At 53.6% G+C, this 22,349-nt stretch overlaps 5 protein-coding genes across 5 annotated transcripts; all 5 read right to left on the bottom strand.

The window, feature by feature from the left end:
* Window positions 1–96: 96 nt before the first annotated feature.
* CGGC5_v002088 (uncharacterized protein) lies at window positions 97–906 on the bottom strand (the record flags this gene model as incomplete). The annotated part of the gene is made up of 1 exon (XM_032029141.2): window positions 97–906. The coding sequence occupies one exon, from the start codon at window positions 904–906 to the stop codon at window positions 97–99; it is 810 nt and encodes a 269-aa protein (XP_031891425.2).
* A 6,577-nt stretch (window positions 907–7,483) lies between these two features.
* Window positions 7,484–8,345, bottom strand: CGGC5_v002087 (uncharacterized protein; the record flags this gene model as incomplete). The annotated part of the gene is made up of 4 exons (XM_066150921.1): window positions 7,484–7,535; window positions 7,611–7,712; window positions 8,168–8,237; window positions 8,333–8,345. The coding sequence occupies 4 exons, from the start codon at window positions 8,343–8,345 to the stop codon at window positions 7,484–7,486; spliced, it is 237 nt and encodes a 78-aa protein (XP_066009936.1).
* A 1,782-nt stretch (window positions 8,346–10,127) lies between these two features.
* CGGC5_v002086 (uncharacterized protein) lies at window positions 10,128–12,526 on the bottom strand (the record flags this gene model as incomplete). Its single annotated transcript, XM_032029137.1, has 2 exons — window positions 10,128–10,203; window positions 10,254–12,526. 2 exons carry the CDS (start codon window positions 12,524–12,526, stop codon window positions 10,128–10,130), a joined length of 2,349 nt encoding a protein of 782 aa, XP_031891164.1.
* Window positions 12,527–15,969: 3,443 nt separating this feature from the next.
* chs7 (Chitin synthase export chaperone) lies at window positions 15,970–17,043 on the bottom strand (the record flags this gene model as incomplete). Its single annotated transcript, XM_032029136.1, has 2 exons — window positions 15,970–16,739; window positions 16,803–17,043. The coding sequence occupies 2 exons, from the start codon at window positions 17,041–17,043 to the stop codon at window positions 15,970–15,972; spliced, it is 1,011 nt and encodes a 336-aa protein (XP_031891171.1).
* Window positions 17,044–19,263: 2,220 nt separating this feature from the next.
* Window positions 19,264–20,567, bottom strand: CGGC5_v002084 (uncharacterized protein; the record flags this gene model as incomplete). The annotated part of the gene is made up of 2 exons (XM_032029135.1): window positions 19,264–19,875; window positions 19,941–20,567. 2 exons carry the CDS (start codon window positions 20,565–20,567, stop codon window positions 19,264–19,266), a joined length of 1,239 nt encoding a protein of 412 aa, XP_031891172.1.
* Between the last annotated feature and the right edge of the window lie 1,782 nt (window positions 20,568–22,349).

Genomic DNA, 22,349 nt, shown 5'->3' with positions numbered 1-22,349 from the left:
TTACTGCCATTTGCTGCTGACGTTACTTCAATCCGGAAGGACGAGCTTCGTGCTTGGTAGAGTTGGGATTTTCTATGTAGTCGAATCCTTTGCCACTCAAGCTTCTGCACGTCTCACAGCGTCGACGCCCTTGCACGCAGCCACGATCAAGTTTTGGAGCCTCTCATCATCCTTACTGACTACTGGAATCAAGCCCTTCTCCCATTCGACCACATACTCGGGGTAGAGTAACTTGTCTCGCCCAGATAGGCTTTTCGGGACTACTATCGCAAAAAGATCTTGCCAGACAGGACAAATCTTGTGGTTGAGAACCCAGTATACAGCACGAACTTCATAAGACATGATGATCGTCCGATAGGTTGCTTCGAGTAGTTCCGTATGGTCTGTGTAATAAGCACTCGCCATGTCGTACATACCGTAGGATGACTGTAGTTGCTGGAGTAGCTGTACCTGCAGCTCAAGCTCTCTGGTCCAAGAAACAAACAATGCTTCTTGGGTCATAGCCTTCTGGGCGTCTCCTGTCTTGTTGCTGAAACGCTGAATAATTTGATACATGATAAGAGCTTGAAGTCTGGCGACCTTCTCCCTCATGATAGAGCACAAATCACGCCTCTGTCCAGTCATATCGTAGTCGGAAGCTAGGGTAGACGTGTTTACCAGATCTTGAAGTTCGCGGTCCAGCAGCTGGTCAACGAGATGTCCATGGGATTCTGAGAGAGTCTCATGGGCAGCACAGACACCTAGAACTTTTCCAAGCACTGGATCAAGACGAGGAGAGGTTTTTTGTGTTGCTACCATCATAGGCGTGGACCCAGTCTTCGCGTAGAGCGAGATGTACGAGAGCATCTCGTTGGCACAATATTTCCATGTGTCTACTTCCTCGAATCTACTCCAGGGCCCAAGCATGGCTCCTGAGAGAGCGCCGGATGGGCTAGGACTGGGCGTATTTTGGCCGTTGGTACGCTTGGCATTTTCCAGTCTCATGTGCTCTTTCTTTGATCTCCTTCTGCGAGAGCCCGGGCGTGGAGTTGCTGCAGGGCTTTCATGATACTGCTCGGGCAAAACATGGTGATCTGGGAGTAAAGCCTCCGTCAATTCTGCCAGCCAATCCGCGTCGTGGTCATGAAAGGTTGATTCTGGAGCTAGAGAGCTGCTATCGTCGCGGGCATCCTCGCCACCCTGCCAGACATCTTGCTGCGTACTCTCCACGGACGAAACATGATCTGGTTGGTCTTCAGACGTCCGAAGCGACCGCAGCAAAGCATCGCGCGATCCACCGAAACCGTTCGGAGGATTCAAGACGGATATGGGTGGATAAGGATAGTGACAAGCAATTGACTGCTTCGAACACCGTTGGCATTGGGGGAAGCCTCGGTCGCAGCGCCTCTTGGCGGCGACACAGCACGAGCAGGACGTCTTGCGGAGTGACATGCGGACAAATGTGGAGTCCTTTGCAGGAGCAGGGCAATGGAAAGCTATCTAGGCAATTCGACGGACGGACCGATGAGTATTTTAAATACATGTGCCTGCTGACCAAACTGTCGAACCGCTTGTTTTAGTCAGCTTTGGTCCGATTGACATCCACGGGCGTTCTCGGAATGGCAGTAAGACCTAAAGGATCCATTCGTTGCTTACGCCAGCGTTTTGCGACTTGAGCTCTTGACATACCCTTCGGGCTCCGGTGGGATCACCTTACGTCTAGGAAAAATCAGGGCAAAAACCACCAATGTTATCGTGTGATATCTATTTAGATTGTAGCTTGTAACATGTAGTGCAGAGAAACTTCTGAACCCCAACGGCTTTTACGTTGGGCGAAGCAAGAGTGAGAGGTAGAGAAGAGATAATGGATTGATTGCTGATGGCCCGGTCGAGGAACGAAGAGGTGGGGCTGGTAATAGGTACTGAGTTGGAGCGTATATGACGGTGGAAATCCGGCGCTGTGGATGCCAATCTTCATAACTGATGCGCGAAGACCTTGTCGGGCGCCGTGGTCATCCTATTATCCTTGACAGCTTCAACCCTTGTGGCCGCAGCCATGCTGATGAGACAGTGCGCCTCTGATTTGTGCTGCAAAATTGGTCAACCGTACGGTTAAGAACATGCGGGAGTTGGTCTTCTCATCTGCCATCACCTAGGCAACAGAAGAATGCCTGGGACCCAAGGCGACCCTCGTCTTCGTAGAAACTAAATTCAGGATCGATTTGGACATTCAGACAGCTCTCTTTCCTGAGCTCCTCTATCCTAGCCACTGCCTCTGTCATGCTAAGCTTTCAGCTCGGTATCGTGGTAGCAAGTGAGGGCTTCTCGGGGCGAGCCCCCTCCCTTTCGCGTGGCGATGACAATGTTGTCCGGGTGAAGATGTTGTTCCTCGACACCCGCGTGCAGCTGTCGCACATATCCATCAACCAGGATCTACAAGATCTCGAGCCTTTTTGGCTCGCTCAGATCCAGGACCTTGGTAAATTTGCTTGAGACCATCGCACAGGCTCAATCAAAGTCTCGCCTTTGCGAAAGCGGCGGACAAGGGTGGTGCAGGGGTAATAGTTGCCTATCCATCCTTGAAGTGCAGGGTCTTGATGAATTTTGATGGAGTCGGAAGTAAGTAGAAATGGTCGGCGCAACTTGGCTTTGATGCTCCTTTACCAGATTACTTTTGTTGGTGTTGTCCGGCGGACAGATGTTCATCGAGACGGGTCAGGGCCTGCGGTGGTGAGGCAGGTTCAGTGAAAGAACCAGCCCCATCGGGCCAGATGTAATACTAGACATCAGTAACAGGCGTCTGAGAAGTATTGCGAACCAATTGATGGTCCCTGAGTCGATGAGTGCTTCCTTCATAGATCCAACTGTTAGTCTGACAGGACCAGCTAGCTGGATAGGCCATAACGTCGGCAGCAAATAATCATATTGTTACTGCTGGTGATGTACGGGTAACGAAGTTTTCGCTGTGGAGGCGGCGAAAGCGACCGACACTGCAATGCATCCTTCTTTTCCAGATCCAATGGATTGGCAAGACGCAGGAAAACGCTGAGTACGCACTCATCCGTTAGGGATTGGAGAGAGGAATAAGATGCGAATCATTCTCCGTACAACGGCGAAGAGGGATCTGGCATCGTTGCGTTCGTACCACCCCTCTGTCCTGCGAGCAAATATTTGGGTACCCAGCGCGCTCTCCACATCCGGACGATATATCTCGCCGGGAAACACAGAAAACCATGACTGGCGATAGGCAGGGAGAAAAGAGTACAGCATGGAGAGGTTGTCAGCGGGCTCGGCATCGAGTGGAAGGTCGTGCTCCACACCGAGAGGTGAGCGGGCCCGGGTCTTCTTCAAAGGCGTCAAGTCTTCAGTGTAAATCTGATTAGGGTCTGTGTCAATGTGGAATTGGCGTGATGGACCGCCTTGTCACCGCCCTTCAGCAGGTGGGCCTTCGCCTCACCAATTTGAACCTTCGAAGGGAAGAGCTCTCTGTTAGGTAGGAGTCTCTTGTTCAGCGGCATTTTTGTAGGTGCTCATGACCTGCTTCATCGTGATCTCAAAGACCTTCTCGGGGCCTGAAATAGTGGAGACTGACATGCTGAGCGCAGCAACAGGTTGAACGCGATTATTGTGCATCCATTCGTGTTGATGTTCGCTCGAACGGGAATTCTAGTAATCCAAGCAAGCTGACGCGGGAAGCGACGGGCAGCAATCGACATAGTTGTTGCCGCGGTCACCTGTTTGATTGCAGCGAACATATCCCAAGTGTGAGAGTCAAACACTTCAGCTTATCGCTGACGCTCGTCTGACTTGCTGCCTCAGCTCAATTTCGAACCGCCGCATCGGGGCTTCAATGTATAACTGAGCTGCATTGATCTTCGCCTTCTCACCCCCCCCGTATTATTGGGTAAGAAGGTAGCCCATTCATCATAACCGGTAAGCAATGGACTGCTGCTGATTAGGGTCCGGGGCTTGTGCTGAAAGAGTAAATGAATATCATTCACGAAGCCGAACTCAACAGAGCTCTCAACTTCCGGATGTAACGGCGAGTAGACCATTATGCAAAGCTGCGTTCTCTCACGTGTCCTGCTCAACTTCCGGTATGTGGATGATGTTGCCTGGCACCTACGAGATCGGACAGACATTCGCGGGGCCGAGATCGTATTTGAATCCCTTGTTCATCACGTCAAGCTTCGGGCCCTTCCGATGGGCGATGTACCCTTCGGGCTCTTTCCACTCAAAGACCTTGGCGATGCCTAGCTTGTTGAACGCCTTGCTCTGACCATGGCCGTCCGAAGTACCGTAAGTACGCAGAGCCACAAATGAGAAATCGCGATTCGAGGCACCGTTCGCTAGACGGTTCCAAATCCTGAAATATAGCGCGTAGACCGAAGCCTTTCGGTCTTGATGCCATAAAGGCCAGCAAACCAGGAGCATGAACTCAGAGGTTACCAGTGCTAGGTCATAGTTCTCGGGTGTAAGGCCTGGATCTGGGTCTGCCCAGTTGACCTTGTTCAGAACAGGGTCATCAGCTCCTTGTTGAAGTGGATACCGCCAAGTGGATTATCACCAGCAGTTGCCGCCACAATGAACATCTTCTCAGTCCCATCGAGGCATGTGTCCCACCTCTTGTACTGCAGATTGTCTTGCGGCGTACTTGCGCAAGTGACGCAGCAGCACCAGAAGCTATTTCGCCGACGCGTCACAGTCTTGCGTAAGGCTCTGGGTCGGGACTTTCTGGTGACCGTCTGGCGGAGTACGGTATGCAGAGCCTCCTAAGGTATTGCGAGACATGGTCTGCTGGGGGAGAGGGAGAGGACTCGGTGACATGAACTCCTACGTCCATGCGAGCGACCTCAACTTCACAGCCTCAACGTCTTGCCACCACTTCAGCTTCACCTGCTGCCTCTGGCTGTATTCCATTGCCTTGTCGCCGAAATCGATGGCCGCGTCGATTACGCTCAGCAATCCGTACGCGTATTGCGATACGCCTCGCCTACAAGAACATGCCCACCAGTGCGAATGGGGCTCGACGGTTGCATCGAGATTGAACTGTCGAGGCGATTACGGGGCGGTAGGCCTTCATATGTGGTAGCACACGGCGAAATCTGAATCTCTTCGCTGTACACTGGATCGCAGCCGCGGCTACGTGCCGAAACCAATGATACAACCATCTGACGACGAGAGACACAGATGGTAACTTGAGCGAACGACAGGAATGTCTGGGCTGCCCTTCTGCAGAGTGCTCTGATGATGAGCGATGATGATTCCCATCTTGCTTGTTGCCCACTAAGGCGAATTCATCTTAGGAACTTCGAGGGCCCGGGGCGATCTAGCAAGGCTGCCTGCTGGCAGCACATAATATCCATGAGCGCGTTGGAGTTCTCTGGGAATCCGTGGTATTTGGTGTTTTTGGTGTTTTTGTTGTTGTCTTCTCGAGTCCTCTTCGCCTTCCATCTTCACTTCTCAATCTGCATGGCAGGGCGAAAAGTCCGAGCCTGTCCGGGTACAATCTTGGCGACAATATCTTCCTTCCCAAACGAAAGTGGTACCAAGGTCAACCACAACAAGTTGAAGTACTGGTTGGCTGGTGCCTGCCACACCCTTCATGCTTGACCCTTGTCTTCGAGAAAGAGGCGGTCTTGATGAGCAAGTCGGTAATGGCGGGGGAAACCAAGAGCAAATCAAGAGCTCCGCGCTTTTAGCAGCCCAGGCCATTTGCAGAGAGTCTTGACGACCTCTGTGTTCCGGTTGTCCATGCTGGTCTGCTGGTCATGCCGGTTGTGGTACGATATCCAGTACCTAGGCTAGCCATTCGTGAGCAATAGGGCATCATGGCTGCGCCTGCGCGGGTATAAGCGGCAGCGAGACATTGATGTAGTGAGTTAGTTCCTGCTAAAGACTCGTTGTTGGTAGTTGACGATGAAGTGGGCGATATTTCTGGTGGGCCGGCTAGTCTTCGTTGTGTCGACTGGCGATAGCTGAGGCGCCAGAGCTCGATGTTATAACATGGGAACTATGGCGCCGAAGTAATCCGAAGAGTTGATACCGCGCTTTTGGTCGACCTATCGAGCTTGACGGATAGCATAACAGAATGATGATGAAGAACCGCAACGACAGGTGGTACTGGTGGTAGAGTGGGTTGTTTCGACTTCTGCTCGTCTTGAGCTCTCTGACTGTTGGACGCAAAGCGACAGCAGTATGACAGACCCGAGGGCTCGCGGCAACCTCAAGATAATCTGCTCGATCATCATGGAAGTGGGAGTGCTCAGAGAGCTGCAACTGCCGCTGGAATTGGCGCTGGATCTACATCAGGGCCAGAGCCGCCTCAGAACCCACGTCGCAAGCTTTGCTTTTACTCATGCATGAGGATTATAGGATCGCAGCAAACGAACATTCCGCAAAACGCAAGAGGCGCCGTTCGCACTCACTGTGCGACCATTCCACGTGCCGTCAGACTCTCGTTCGGAACCACACGCTTGCCCACCAGGGCCAAATACCGAAGCGCAGATGAGGAGACATTTGTTGCCATCCGCCTTGCGTGAGAGTGCGGTACCTGGAATGATGCTTGTGACACCTTCCGTGTCTTGGGCCTTCTAAATGGCCTCTATCAGATCAGGCAAGGGAGGTACCAGTTCTCGGCCGACTTCGGAGGTCTAAAATGAAGGGGACCATGGTTGCCATCGCTAAAGCCAACAGCAAGAAGAAAACCGGGCTTGGAGGATGTGAGATCCATCATCTTCCAAGCCCAAAGGAACTACGTCCGTGTTTCCGTCGCCATCCAGGACTTGTATTCGGCGTCTGTGTTGCAGTCGCGATGGTTCCCGGGACATCTCCCACGTCTTCATCCCAACGCGGCGGGACGACGGGCAGTTAGCCCAGATCTCGCACCTAAGCGGCTTGCGCAGCATTCCAGTCTCGAAACGGCGGCGCTGTCTCCGTTGTCGTATTCTGCGTCTGACACCTTCTGCATCAAAAAGGTGCTGGCGTAGTCGACATCGAAGGAGCTGCCGTCGCACTTTACGCAACAGGAACCTTCGGAGGGTCCAGTCCTTCCAGGATGTTGAAGACTCGTAATTGGGCATCCGGACCGCACGAGATACCAGTCTGAGTGCGTGCCACGAGAGGCCACTTCGATACCTGATCCTCCGCGCCGACGAGAGCGAAATCCTTGAGCCGCAGCTGCACGCTGTGAAGAGACGAGACCAGCCGCGAAGATGCTGGGAATGAATGCTCCCCATCTCTTTGGACCGAGGAGTTAAATGATGCTCTCCATCGAGATGGTCCCGTCGTCGCAACCGCAGAGAAGCCCATCATGACGCCGACGTCTTCTCAGCCAGCAGTCTTCCTATCGCAAAGCAATCGTGTCCTGGCGCCGATGTGTTGGGATTCATGGCCACTCAGCCGCATCGAAAGGCCCGAAGTCAATCAATCCCTGCTCATCAGGTAGACGAGGCCGGCCACACAAGCCATGGCGTGTGGATCTTTGAGCTCTCTGATGTGCTCCCTACTCATGTAACGGGATGGAGTACCCGACGCAAAGGGCGCCAAAGGACAGTCTATGAGCAATCCAAATGTCAGCGAAGTTTTCTTTCTAGATACGGGAAAGGCTGGGCTATCTCAAGCATACTCACACGCAGAAGGGGGAATCGTTATCCGCCCACCAGAAACCACATGCAGGTGTGTCGATGTCCGCGATGTCTGTCGTCGTCTTGGGTGGTGTAACGGAACGATCTCTGTAGCATTGTCTGGATGACCCAAGAGTGCCCGCGACCTATCTGCGCAACCTCGTTCATCAAGTTGACGACCTGTTGCACCAGGCGGTACAAAGTGATCCACGTAACGCCGGCCCAGTGTAATGGTGTCGGCATGTGGTTCCGCGCCGAGGCCCATTGTACTCGATGGGCAATAAGACCACCGCCAAAGACAGAACCATGCTGTCATCAGCATTGAGAGACTACATGTCTCTCAATTCCCGTTCGGCGACGAACCGACGGAAATCGTTCCCGCCTTCTATCGCCGACAGAGCCCAGGAAGATGGTATGGACCTTCGCATCAATGAGTCGGCATATGACCGTGCTTGTCTCCCGAGGTCATCATTCCACTGTTCAGCTCGTGCTCAGAACCCCCATCTTTGGGGAGTGGGCCGCTGTCGCGCAAAGTCAGGCGAATGCGAAGTCTGGCGACGTACGGGAGTTTGACGATCCACCGCTGCCTGTGAACGTACTCGTGGGTGCTCATCAGACCGCAGCAGCTCGTTCCTGCAAGAAAATCGAGTCAGAGAACTTCCCAAGAACGGCAAGATGGGACGTGTTTACAAGGGTTGGCGGGCTTAGCATGTGATGAGACGACTTACTCGTCGGCTGCATTATGCCTGAGACGAACTAGCCTGAGTGTGACATGATAGGAAGTGGCTTACAGTACCAGGCATCTTCGCGAATCGACGCGGAGACTGGTAGGCGCCCGGCGAGGAGAGCGGTGATACACACCACATCTGCTTCAGATCCCACCGGAGATAGACCCAGCCCACCATGGCCAAAATCAGCACGGCAATCCTCTGCCCTTCCGGCGCCTAGTTCCTGCCCCAACTATGGTTGGGCCCGGGGAGGCAACAACGAGTGGGGAAAGATGTATCTGAACGAAGACAACAAAGCACGCAGTGTGTATGTAGCTTGACATCACCGCAGCCTCAACTCCAGGACTGACGAGATAAGGCCGATTCATAGGCCGACATGATGATGGGGAAGAAAGCCACCGCGTTGAATAAACCGGAAGCGATATGTAGAGGAACGAGGGCGTCAAACGTAAGAAGATGTCGTCATCTGAGAAGCCGCCTGTCAAGAGAAGGCCACGAGGTGTCGGCGATATAAAGAGATGAAAGTACAGCGACGACCGAGGGTCTACCCTCAGCGCGTCGGAGGCACCAGGCCTGGCGAGAGGAGAGGGAAAAGAAAGAAGGGAAGTTCAGGAGATGGGTTTTCGCCGGGGATGCGAGGGGTGTTGGGTGATTCGAGCCAAGAGCTCGATCTTGCCCTGTCTCTCCCCCTGCCATCCAGAAAGGCCGGCGGTGATAAAGCGAGATGCGGCTTCCCGCAACGCCAGGCATCATCAGGAAGATGCTTCCCATTGAGCCGTGAAAGGGGTGACTTCAGCCCCATTGGCAAGACCCAGCCATGAGTGGCTATTTCTGTGACGACATCTCCACTGACACATGCATCCTCCCGAGCCGATATCCAGAACTGGACATGATCTCAGTCTCTTCACCAAGCAAACGGGCGGCCAAGTTTGCTTGCATCTACCAACCATCGATGATCATGCTCGAAGATGAACGTCAAGACAGTATCGACCAGCCCAAACCATATTTCCCGGCAACAACGTCATGGAATCAGTTCGGAAAAATACAGATCTTAATCCGTGCCGTCCTTGGACCTTGCCGGGATGGCCCAGGTCGCGGAACAAGAGTGGATGTCCGGTCGGAGCGGAGGTGGGGGCCGCCAATGCTTCCTCCCGGCCTCCACCTCCATCACTTCCGGATAAGCTCCCGCCTCGTTCAGATGCCAAGAGCGGTTCAAAACACGAGATCGACACTTGCTTGTCAGGGCTGCCACATATGTGTTGGAAGGAGGGAAGCGGGAGGGTTGCCTTGCTGCGTGCGTCAGGGCAAAAAGCCTAGCCTTGGTAATTTCGGCGGAAACCAAACTGCGACAAAGCGATGGGCACCCGTCCCCGCAGATACTTCTCTATTGTGATGGCCCTCGGCCTGGCTACCTAACTACCCCTTCATCCATCAGTCTAGAGATCTGAGTTCTGCCACCTGAACCTCCTGAACGATGGGAAACCCAACTAGACGTCCTAGGCAGCCAGACATCCCGACTGCCTGCGCAATCAAGCTGCTCCTGGGGCGTGCCACTCAACGTCATTAACTCAGCAAACCGCCTTTTCTGCGATGCTTGCGGTCGCCTGCGCAAGTCGCCCCGAAATAAAAGTCTGTAGCTTGCGACAAACCGACTGAATCTTCCCAGTCTTTGTCCATTTTCCACCAAAAAAACGCCAGTAAACCGAGCTTCTCCGAGCTCATGAGACCAGAACCAAGGGTATCTCCACCATTTTCATCGCGAAATGACAATCACTCCGATCTGTGCAACAGACCATTACTCAATCTCCGAATCCGCCATTGCCGGTACATCGGGCGACTCGTATTCGTCCCAAGCCTGCTCAATAATAGAACTGTGAAGCGTTAGCCATCTATTATCCATTATGGCATAGCATTCACGTACGCATCAATCTTCACTTGCGGAATCTCCTTCTTGCGGCAGAAGGCCAAAAACCGCTTCTTGGTACGTTGCCGCTTGAACTCGGCGAGAAGATCACCTCGTGGCTTGCCGTCCGCCGAAACCACGACGCCGGGCTTGCACCGTATCAGGACCTTCACGGTATCGGCAGCCCACATGATCTCTTGCATGGTTTCGAGCTCCAAATGGAAGTTGATCGGCTTGGCGTAGATTCCCCACGTGGCAGATTCGCCCTCGGCAAGGACCTGGTGCTCAAAAACGAGCTCGCCATCGTCAGGAATCCAGTGCCAGTACTGCGTTACACCAGTACCAACGGTGTTCAGACGAGACTTGATGCGGTTGAGGGCCCAGTCGTGTTTACCAATTCTGTCACTACTGAATTCGTCGACATCGGTGAAGCCCTCGTAGGCGAGATCCGGATCCTTGGGGTTGCCCTGAACTCTTCCAGCCTTCAGTTTCTTCCTCGCAAGATCCGGCGTCGGCGGCGCGCTACGCTCCGATTCGTCGTTCTTGATTATCGGCTGTGTGTTTTGGGGTATAGGCGTCGGCGCGAGAGGCCGCTGTGGCGACGGGCCGGGGAAATCCTCGCTGATGAACATTTTGCGTTTCTTGGCGTTTGGAGTGGCCTTGGCCGAATTCGGGGAGTTTCTAGGCGTCATTTTCATACCCGACGGTCTGCCGATGCTCTTCTTGCCGTTCGCCTTTCGCAAGTCATCGTACTTGCGATCGTGGTAAAAGTCGTGGATGGTCTTGGACAAGCTGAAATCAGAGCCGCTCTCCGTGAGGATCTCATGCAGGCGCTGGCGAAGCCACTCCAGCGGAGTGATGTCGAGTGTTCCGAATGTTTCCAAGCACTTCAAGGTGTCGGCCAGGCGAAACAGAGTGTCGTAGTTCACCAGCTTGGTCGTGATATACTTCTTGGACAAGAGCTGGTAGGGGCTGATTTCTCCGTCCTTCAGGAAGCTCATGATGGTGCCGCCCCTGTTAACCTGTCGGCCTAACTGGAATTTCATGCCCTTCTGGCCGGTTCGTAAGGCGTTGTCCAACTTCACCTGCCAACTCTCGAGACTAGCTTGGATCAGAGGCGGTATCTCAGGCCACGACTGGTCCCAGTATGGGTGGCTGGGGTCAATCCTCTCGATAGGCACGCCTTCCATACACTCAGGGTGCGTGTACACCTTGCCATCGTGCTTGAGGACGAGATTGGCTCGGGTGATTGGTGTGTGGTCTTCCTCCGTATCATCTGCGATGGTCGATCCCTCGCCGGTGCTCTTGTCCCTAGAAACAGGTCGACTGGACATGGGCGTGGCCGTGCCGTTAAAGCTCTCATCTCGGGTGCTGATGACTTTGGCGTGCTGTGCAGTCGGAGGTGCCTGGTCTACAGCTTGACCATCAGCCTGCTTGCGTCTCTCCCAGTAAGAATTAGCGCAAGATCCAAGCCCTTGCACGATGGTGCAATCTGAAAAGGGGCCTCCGCCTTGGACGCATACGGCGCATCGCCTTCCGTCCGTTTGCTGGTCCCCAGTGGCCTGGATCATAACGGCGATCCAGAGATCCTTGTCCTCATGGATTCGCCTCAGGTCCTGCTCCGTGAACATGACACCAGGACGCAGCTGCACCGCTCGCTTGGGGCTCTTGTCGAGAAGGGCGCCCGCGGCTCCATGAACGGGAATGCGGTGAACAGGTCCGATACGCTGGCCCGAAGCGTCCATGATCATAGTCACTGGCTGGTCTGGTGGGTTGGCGGAAGGTGGCAGGCCGTTATTGCTGAGGAGGTGGTCTCCATTAGTGGTCACTCCGTTGACACCATTGGGTTTGGTGCCGTTCATGACGTCGCTCGTGTGTGCAAGGCGTACAGTCTCGGAATCGCGCCGGGGAGCAGCAAGGGCGGCAGCGGCGATCCTAGCACGGTTCTCGTCCTCTCTTTGGCGGTGTTGTGCGAAATAAGCCTGCATATGTTGAACTCTGGCTTCTCGGTCCATTTGCAGCTTCTGACGGTCCTCTTGGAAGGTCATGGTGAGTTCCTCCAACCCGCCGTGCTCTCTCTTGATGGCCTGGTTCACCTCCAACATGCGCCTCTCAAGATCCCTCTTTTCCATGGTCAGGGCGGCTAGGCGCATGCGAAGAGGCTCAGACTTGGCCATGAAGTTACTGTTATGCTGTTCATCTTCAGCCTCGTGAGATAGCAGCAAGGTCTGCCAATAGTTATCTTCGTCTTGGCGGGACGGCCCACTGCCGTCACCGGTGTCGAAGTGCATGATGAAGATGCCTCTGTGGCAGGCGCAGTGAGATGAGAGCCCCTGCTCAGACTGGTGAAATGCGGGTGAGGGGCGGGACGACTGTGCGGTTCATCCAAAGTAAAGTCTCGTGGGGTCGGTGAAAATTTGTCGGAAGCAGACGTGTCAATGTGCAGATGGACTACTCCAGCTCGCAGGGGCGGTCGGTATGGACAATGTTGGAGTTTCGCATTAAGACGAGAGGTGTGGTGGTGAGCAGAATTAGAGTGCAGCGGCTCCGGGGATGCAGCAGCCGAAAATGTCGCGTGCGTCGATCAATCCGCTTCACGTCGGGCGCGGTTCCGGTACCCTGCCACGAAATGCGGGCTTCCAACGTCCAAGAATACCTGCCTAGGTGTGTTCCAGGACGGGGAAGGCAGCGGGAACGAGGAGGAGGACAACGGGAGACGGGAGACGGCGGGGACGGGGAACGTGAAGACGGCGCGATGTCTGTGGCAACACTGGCTGGTATGGTGAGATTCGCCGAGAGATAGGATTGCCCGGGATGTGGGCGATGCGTCAAGCGGCGTCAGTATTGGCGCGAGAGAAATGCTGTTATAGCTGCAGATGTAGCGTGGAGGTAAGGTTGTGTTGGGTTGGTTGGAGGTGTATGCAGTAGTAATTATGGTATGGTATGGTGTGAGTGGAAGGTAAAGTACGGATAGACAGGAAGGTACTCTGTACTAGTGTGCCTCCTACCTAAAGTAAGGTAAGGAAGGTAAGGTAGGTAGTGAGTGCAGCGGAAGAGTGGATGTCGGGTGTTGAAAATTGAGCCGACTAGCTGAGGTAGGTAGTGAGCGTATTCGTAAGGTAAAGGTAGGTAGGTATGCAGATGGATAGACGGGTTTTGGTCGGGTTGGGGTGGCAGGCAAAGTGCAGGGGATGACCACGAAGGAAACCTCCTCAATGTCTTTCCCTTCAGGAGGTTGTCGAACTGAATTGGCTGCTGCTGATGCTGCTTGGTCCAGGCTGAGTGATTGATGAGCACGGTTGTTGAATGGAGAACGGCAATGCAAAGACAGGAGCGACCGCGGGGGCCTTCAATGCGGCGGCAACCTAAGTGACGGGATGGGAGATAGGAATGCGCGTCTCTAGGTCTGGTATCCGTAAGATAGGTCGGGTGCCAATGACCGGCGATTGACTGTTGCTGGTGCCGATGAATGATTCAATCGGTAAGGTAGACGACGAGCGGGCAAGAGCGGGCGGCGGGCTGCTTGATGCTGCTGCTGCTGCTTCTGCTACTGCTGGCGCAACCCAGCAGTCTGCCAAATCTGCCAAATCGGCGCGACGGAATATCGCGTGTTTGCACGTGATTTCGCGCAAGATGAGCAAGACCCTGTAACGCCTAGGCTCCCTTGATGCTTGCTTGCTTGGTTGGGGTAAGATAGGTATTCGTAACGGAAACGCACAAGGGAAGGGAGTAATGAGAGGTTCCAGAGATGAGGTAGCACTAAGCTATCAACTGTGGGACGGCAAGCGGACGCCGGCGGAGTTCAGCGAGTCCGGCCGGATACGATAAGGTCGGATACCTGACGCGCTCGGGGCCAAGTTCCCTTATGCGGCGACGAGATACCTTACAGCAGAGGCCCTGGAGGATAGAAGGGGGAGGAAGAGAGTGAGAAGGGGAGAGGCCACCAGGCGGAGACAAACTAGACTGCGGTGCAAGAAAGGGAAAAAAATGCACCCAGAGACGAGAGACATGACGAGATGAAAATAATTAAAAATCGGAAACAATAGAGGGGAGCAGGAAAAAAAAGTCCAACAAAGGGAAAGCCCAACCGGCCAAACGCACCAGATTGAGTGAAGTACCTTTTACCAGACCCAACCTAACCACATCATCTCACCTTTCTCGATCTCATCTCATCCTGACTACCTACCTCCGTAACATATTACTTACGTACATACCTGCTGTACTGGGCTAATTAGATAGTCTTGCTTGTCAATATTGCAGGCCCAAACCTGTTATCAGCCGGCCATTGAGAAGCACCCAACTTACACGCCTTCCCTGCCAAAGTCCAATAGGACTGTCGTGCTCTGCAATAGGGCGCGTGGAGCTTAATTGCTTTGCATACTGCATAGTACAAGGTATGGTACTAAATAGGTTGATTGCGTGCAGTTTGCAACGCAAGGCGAGGTGGCTGACCTGGTCTGGCCTGGCCGGACACGAGGTAAGGTAAGCTTGTCACATTGTCCTGCTCGGACCAGCTGCGCATAAACTGCTGCAAATACTAAGTCCATTGACTTCCAACCAAAGGAGGTAAGGTATGGATAGAATTTCGGTTACTGCACCACCTGCACCCACCTAGTCCATCTGCCATTCTGCCTAAGGTATTCCTAAGCCATCCCATTCCCTTAGGTTGGTTACCTTCCCGTTACCTCCCGTCAACTGTCCCGTCGGCTGCTAAGAGGGGGGCATACTTAGTGCACTAAGTGCTATCACAGCCGCCGCAAACGCAAAATGCTTTAGGGGTTGCTTATCCATCCTCACCTAAGGTATCAATAGGTGCTTGCCAGCACACGTGATTCGCGCAGAGTGCGAGCAAACCCCCTTAGCTTCAGACTAGCGCATCTCGATAACAGATCCGATGCTCCCGATAACGAACCTCCTCCACATCTTCCAGTCCCTCCTTCGGTGTACCAGCCGGCAATGATGCAACGCCGCCGCCCGCAGTGTCGGCTGCTTCTCCCGGAGCTCTCCGCATCACAATACCCAGTACCACCTTGCAACATTTCCACGCTCGACTCGACGACTACTTGGGGAAGGAGACTCAAGCTTGTCGTGTCGCTGAATCCGAGAGCCTCGTTAACTTCGGTGTCAGGTCCTTCCAGCTGAATAAGGTTCAATGATGGCAAGAGACTCCATAACAAAAACTAAATTCAGCATTACTTACTTCATGTAGTTACTGGAATTTCTATTTCAATCCATCCTATCTGAAACCTTAAAATCAATATCCCTCCTCTTCCCTGCCGTGGCTGCTTTTGCCCATATACTGCGTCCCGATTTCTCATCATGTCCGACTGAACGAACTCGAGTCTCGAATCGACCTTCCAATCTAGACATATCAAGACATCTTCTGCGATCTCGTCGACCAGATGGACCAGAAGGGGAAGAGTTCTTCGCGGCCACATCTCGGGCATATGCACATTTTGTAACGCCACAGGTTTCTCATATCTCAATGGAATTAGACTATGTACTATGGATAACCGCTGGCATCAATACCTGTAACGTTATTAACCCTCCTCCTCTTGTCATACAGTCGGCCCCGCATCGGCCGTCTGTGGGCGCTGAAACTCAAAAAAACGGCCGTGAGTGCTGCACCGACCCGACCTGGAAAGACAGTTTTTCCCAAACGCCGATCCGACCCAATGCTATAGTGAAATTGTCGTCATCTGTGCCCTACTTCATCTTCATTGTCTTCCCTCACTCAGTATCGACCCGAGTGTCTCGCCGGAGACGGGGAGTACGAGTGGTCATAGCCGCTAGCCTGGCTAACATGACCATACGGATCGTCGTACACAGTCGCGCGACGGTCCTCCTCGGGCAGCAGCTCCTTGACCTCCCAGTTGTTCATCCTAGTGCCGACTGAGAATTCGAGGTCCTCTCGCGTGATCGAGTCCCAGTACTTGTAGACCATCATAACGCCCAAGAGGTTGCAAATCGTAGCGAAGAAGAGGCCGTCGAGGTAGTGGCTGATGGCGGTGCAAATCTGTGTGCTGACGGCATACAGAATGACCTGGCCAACAACGAAGAAGAAGACACCAAAGGCAATGTCACCCAACGGCCAGCGGTCCTGCAGGGTTCTAACGACAAGAAGAATCTGGAGGGCGACGTAGACGAAAAGCTCGATGGCGTTGAGCAGGTAGAGTACGACGAACAGTCCGACGGTGTTGGTGGGGCCGAGGCCTGCCCAAGACTTGAAGGTCGCAAGCGAAACCAGGAAACAGATGGCAAATGCTACGACGCAGCATACACGGAGAAGCCAGATGGAAAGCGGGGTGCCGTCCTCGTACAGCTGGAATCCAACAAAGCCGTTGATCAACAAGCAAGTGACGAGGGCCGACGTCAAGCCGTTTTGGACTGACACGAAGTACGGGTACGGAGCCGAGCCCGGGGGAACCACGCCGGCGTCAAGGCAGAGTGAGATGAAACTGAGGAGCATGTACAGGTAGAAGAAGGTGAGAATTTCCTTGCGACCTGTGATATCAAGTCAGCGGGGGTTTGGGTCGCGGGGTATCGTCAAGCTCAGAGGTAACTCACCAACAGCGGTGAATTTGCCGCGAATGTGCAGAATCATGACAACGGTCATGAGGAGAGCAACGATGTGCATAGCGCTGGCAGCACCTTCGAAGATGATGGTGTTCGCTAGTTCGATATTGCGGGCATAGCAGTCGGGCTCGATACCGACGCCGCTCGTCACGGAGGTGACGGGGCCGATGGATGCGCACAACGGCAGCGGGGCCATGTGGCAGATGTTGGTGAAGTCGCCGAAGCCAGACATGTTGGGCTATCTGGCCGCGGTACGGCGACGTCGATGGGTTTGGGTCAAGTTGAGGAGATTCGAGTCGTTGCTCGCAGACGGATGGGCGCGAGAGAGGTCAAGGTTGTCAAGAGACTGGTGGTGGCGGCTCGACAGGGGGCAGCGAAAGTAATCTGGGTATGGATGGCTGAAGTGGTTCGAGATGATGGGGATGCGTCGTCGCGAACGAAGGAGACGATGGCGCGGGTATTCGCGTATTGGGGGAATGAATATTCGATGGACGGCAAGGGATGTCGTCGGGGTATCGATTCGTAGTCGTCGTACGGAAGGGGACAAGAAGAATGCGGGACGTTGGTCAGGGACAAGACGTGAAGCGATCGGTGGAAGGCGACGGTGATGGTGACGGTCGGAGATGGAGATGGAGACTTGGAATGACGGCAACGGCGGCGAGTGGACGGCGACGATGGTCGGAGCGAGAGTGCGGGAACGAACGACTGGGCAGCGACCGATTCAAGATGAGGCTTGATGAGGTTTGAGTGCAGTGCCCGGGGTGGTTGGCAGCGAGGGTGCGGTTGCTGTCCGACGAGCAGAGAAGCTGATGCTTGACGGGGACGTTGGAGCAGCGTTGCCGTGGAAAAAGGGAGGAGAGAGCCCACTCAGGAGCAAGATCAAGGCAGGCACGTTCAATGTTCCAGTGGAGGGCGGGCAGGTAGCGCCTCCCCGGTTGGCTAGCCGTTCTTGGTGATTGGTGGTTGGTGGTTGGTCGAGGTGGATGCAAGGCAAAGCAGGTGGTGCACTGCAGAAAAGGAAGGGGCAGGGGCAGCCAGTTGAGGGACGTGGACCACGGCCATCAACCATCAACCATCCACCATCCACCATCCACCATCGAATTACTGCTGGAAGAAGCGCCTTCCCTGAAGTTCCTGCCACTTTCTAAGTCCAGCCCAGCCCGCTCCCGCTGCTTCCTGTTCTTTTTTTTTTTTTTTTTTCCCCTTACCCCTTCCCCCTGTCCGTTTTGGCCCCTTCCATTGGCCGACACCTCTCCTTCAGCCCCCAATATCCAATAAAAGCGTCGCTTCGTGTTTTTTGCATCTCCACCGTTTCGGCAAATTGGCCCATTCAAGCACCGTTACCCCTGCCTACTTTGATTTAGCGACAGCAAATCTTCCCCGCTAGCTCGAACACGAGGCCCCGTCGCCCCGTCCAACGCCTGAACACGATCCGCCGGTTGACTGTCACTGTCGCGTCCAGCTGTTTCCAGCTGTCGCATCCAGTCGCACCTCAGTTTCTGCTTAACGCCGTGACGCTATTCGTGTTCATGTTCATATTATCAGTAGTATTTCTACTCATTCTTTCTCCTAGTCTCAAACACCATATCCTCAGCCTCAGTCTTGTATTGATTGCTCGCCTCAAGATTGCCCATGGTGAGGTTCAGCAATGTGCTGGTCTCCGCAGCAGAAGCTTTCGAAACGGTAAAACCATGCAGAGAACAGCAAACTCCCGCTGTCAATGACGTGGGCACTGTTCTCCCCGCAGTCGTCCAGTCAACCGTCGCATGATTTCGTCCCAACTCGCAAAACTCTCCTGATGCTCCCATCCTGGGGCTGGGAGGTGTGCTCTCCATTCGGGTCTTCAACTCGTCACTGAGTTGTTTCCATCAAACTACGTCACTTACAACAACGTCAACCTGTCCTTCTGTTACCACCGGTAGAGGCGGTGGATAATTCGCTTTGCAGTCGCCAGGTGTCGCGCTTAACAACTAAGCGAAACCGTTGTTGAAACACCAGCCAACATAAAGCAACTGCTTGTACTGCGATGCTATTAAGCGAATCTCGAGGCCATCCCGTATCATCCTCATATGACGTCCGCCCCAAGTTGTCAGTCAGCATTTACGCAGCGCATAAGGCTGACGGTAATCTTTAGCTGTACATTTCCTCCAAGCTTGGTGCCTTTCAAACGTCAATAGGACCAAATAATTGTTTCAGTATTCTTTAAACGGAATGCTATCCTCAGTCCGTAATACAACGGCGTGGTACCGATGCTCGGGCGTCATTCAACACTACAATCTCTTTGAACCACCAAGTGGAAATAACCGGCGCCACAGCTTAGACATGGACGCATTACTCATTATTGATCTAACGGGTAGGAATACGACTAACCATGCTGCCTCACGCACGCAGAGCCGCATAGACTCGGTTTGACCTCAGCTCGACCTTGAACCGCCCTCAAAGCGTATATGCATCACCAAGTTCTCGTTCCCGTTAGCTTCTTGCCTTCTGGCTTCTCCTTCTTTGCCTTCTTGCTCTTCTTCCCGTCTTCCCTCTTGCCCTCGTAAAACCTATCGTAGCATCCGCTGCAACTAACAGGACGGAACCGTACCCTCGTATGCTCCGACCCCGTGAAGCACTCTACCCAGGGCAGCGTCTTCAACATCTCCAGGTGCGACGTGTAGATGTGACCCTCGAACCGCCACGGACCTGGACAGTTGGCGAGCTCGTCGGCACTCCACGAGCACTGCAGGTTCTGGTGCGTAAGAAACCGCACAGCCATCCCAAAAGTCCACGCGCAGAAGAAGTTGTCTTTGACGAGACACACCGGCGTGCTCTTCTGAGCCATCCTTGCCTTTAACTCTTCGGCGTCATAGCCCATCCAGTCTGCCGTGCCTAGTACATGCAATGAGTGCAAAGCTTGCGACAACGCGCCCTGTTGTGAGCCTATCGAGTCCGGCGCAAGACGCCAGCCCATCATACCGAGCATGTACGTTTCTTTGCAGCTCTGCGCGGCATACTGGGCCATCTTCTCTTCGCCCGTGACACAGCGCGCAGTGAGTCCCTCAAACGACCTCCGGAGAATCTGCACCGCGTTGACAGCCCGGTGGACGCGGTGCCACTCCACGATGCCCATCAACTTCAACACACCCCCTTGAACAATGGAGACACGTCTTCCTTCAGATGCCGTCTTCTCGTCGCCTCGATGAACCGCCCCGTGAGATTTGTGAACTCAAACAGCGCGTCTGCCGTGCGGGCCAGACAGCCCGCGATATCCGGGTTTGTGAGTCTGTCGACGCCACCGCCGCCCTGGATTCGCTGCCAGAATATCCCGCCCATGGTGGCAGCGAGCCTCTTCGCTGCGGCGCGGCAGTCCGTCTGCATCCTTCGGACCATGCACTCCTCCGCCATGGTGCCGTGCGCGACGAAGCACCGCGGCCGCTGGAGGTCGATGTCGACGATCCAGGAGCCGCCACGGTACGACATGCCCCTCGCCCGCTTTTTGATCTTGACTATGGGCTCGGTGTCGATCAGGTGGGGCCCGCGGTGGTCTACTTTGCCGCGGTCGCCGTCGGGAAGCGGAACCCAGAAGGCGTCGTCGGACAGCGGTCCCTCGGGGAGGTAGATCCTCGTCTTGTCGAGAGTGAAGGTCGACCGAGGTGCTTCGGCGGCCTTGAAGATCGAAGTCATGGCCTCGTTGTGTGAGGACATGTCGACCAACGCAATGTCCTCGGTAGTTTGAGATACAGAAGACGACGAGAAGGGATCGCGGGCCATGGCTGCGGCTATTTCTTCGAGGGGATATCTTTTCATCTTTGCGGATGGTGTGGTATGTTAAGCACGCGATGTTTGGGCGTTCTCAGCGTTGAAGGTATTAACAAAAGGATGGCAGTATGCCAAACGTCGCCTCTCCTCTGGCTTGATAAATATCCCAGGGAAGCCATCTACGAAGACCATTAAAAGATTCAACGGGTTGTTAGCTGTGCCATACCATCTCCGAAACGCAACCTCTGTGATGGAACGTTGGAGCGGGACAAGAGAAAGAGGTCGTTCTTACCACCTGACCTTGGCTTTCGCCAGTAACTTTGTGGGTGATAAAGTCTCGGCGAATGGGATCCCACGATTCACGGTCTGCTACTGTCAATCTTGACATGGAGAAGTTGACCTCTTGCTGCCTGAACTTTAACTAGACAACACAAAGTACTCTCACCGCAAATACACTGGAAAGAAACATAGTCCGATTTACAGAGCTGGCAACCAAGTCAGTGGTTTCCAAATTCTCTCAAACTAACCTATTTGCTAACCATTTACAAAGACACACAGTAAGAATGCGGATTAGAATCAAAGATAAATTCATGACTGCTGAGGCGACCTTGGATATCCAATCTGGCGACCAGTATCGTTCATCTCACAACTTAGACTTCCACCATTGGCAACCAACCACCAATGTGGCTTAGGCTGGGCCGAGCCTTCTTCAAGACGAAATATATGAGTGTAATCATCAAGGCACTCAATGAAAGAGAAAAGTCATGAGCGTAGCCCGCACATCCACATCCCTCAGCTTTCAAGTTACCTAAGGTAATATGCAGATGTACAGAGGAGCATGAAATCTTTGATATCTAGGAGTTATGTCTCTAGATTTCAGATGTTCTTGGAGCTTTGGAAGGTTGCCCATGATCAGTTAGTTCTCATTGTGAAATTTGACTTCGTAATCTAAGTGGTTGTCATGGACTAATGAACATGTAGCGCAGATGAAAGGGTCGTTGTCTTTTCGACAACTGTCTAGCTGTGTCCAGCTGAGGCAAGGAGCCAGGTCCTCAGCTTGTCGTCACAAAAAAAGACGACACTGCATTTTTCACCACTGCGATATTGTACGAGACACCACATATAGGAACCTGACTACGGGATTCCGGGAGAGCTGACGCCCTGGAGTTCTTTTCTCACAAGACTTGGTTTTCTTATATCGAGTTCGTATTGTCCTGCCACTTTCGTCTTGCACTTCCTCTCAAACGTTTTCCTGGATCATCTATATGTCTTCCCGGGGCATTGACAGCAAGTCCATAGCGGAACGGAGGGCCGGTCAAGAACATGATGTGCATCTGTTACCACCAAGTATGTATTGGCAGTGCGATCTTTCCTCTTGGACGGAGCTTCACAAGCTGTGTGCTCCTAGGTATGCAGACAGCATCAAGGTATGGTTGCGGCCGGGCCAAAGCAAGTCGACATTTCAAGTGTCTGTCTGTCTGAGTGAAATGATAAATATCCAACGCAGCATGCGTCGTTAGCTTGACCGACTTTTTGCAGCCTCAGTGACCACGAGGATCACAGATCAACCATATCTCTACACATGTCTAGGGATGCACCGTGACGCTGTAGGCTGCGCTGCAATGTTTGGGTGTTGGCGGTAGGCATGTCAACGCTCAGACTGGTCCACACGAGCAACATCTCCAAATCACTTTCGTCGGTCACATCAAGTGGAAGAGAACCTTTTGGGCACGACCAAAAACAAATCACTATGGAAACGACAATGGGACTAGATATACAAGGCCTCAAGTCCAT

This window comes from Colletotrichum fructicola (assembly GCF_000319635.2).
Source record: "Colletotrichum fructicola Nara gc5 chromosome Unknown KSG_Nara_v1_contig01, whole genome shotgun sequence".
Taxonomy (NCBI): Eukaryota; Fungi; Ascomycota; class Sordariomycetes; order Glomerellales; family Glomerellaceae; genus Colletotrichum; species Colletotrichum fructicola.
This window is presented reverse-complemented; position numbering and strand designations above follow the sequence as displayed.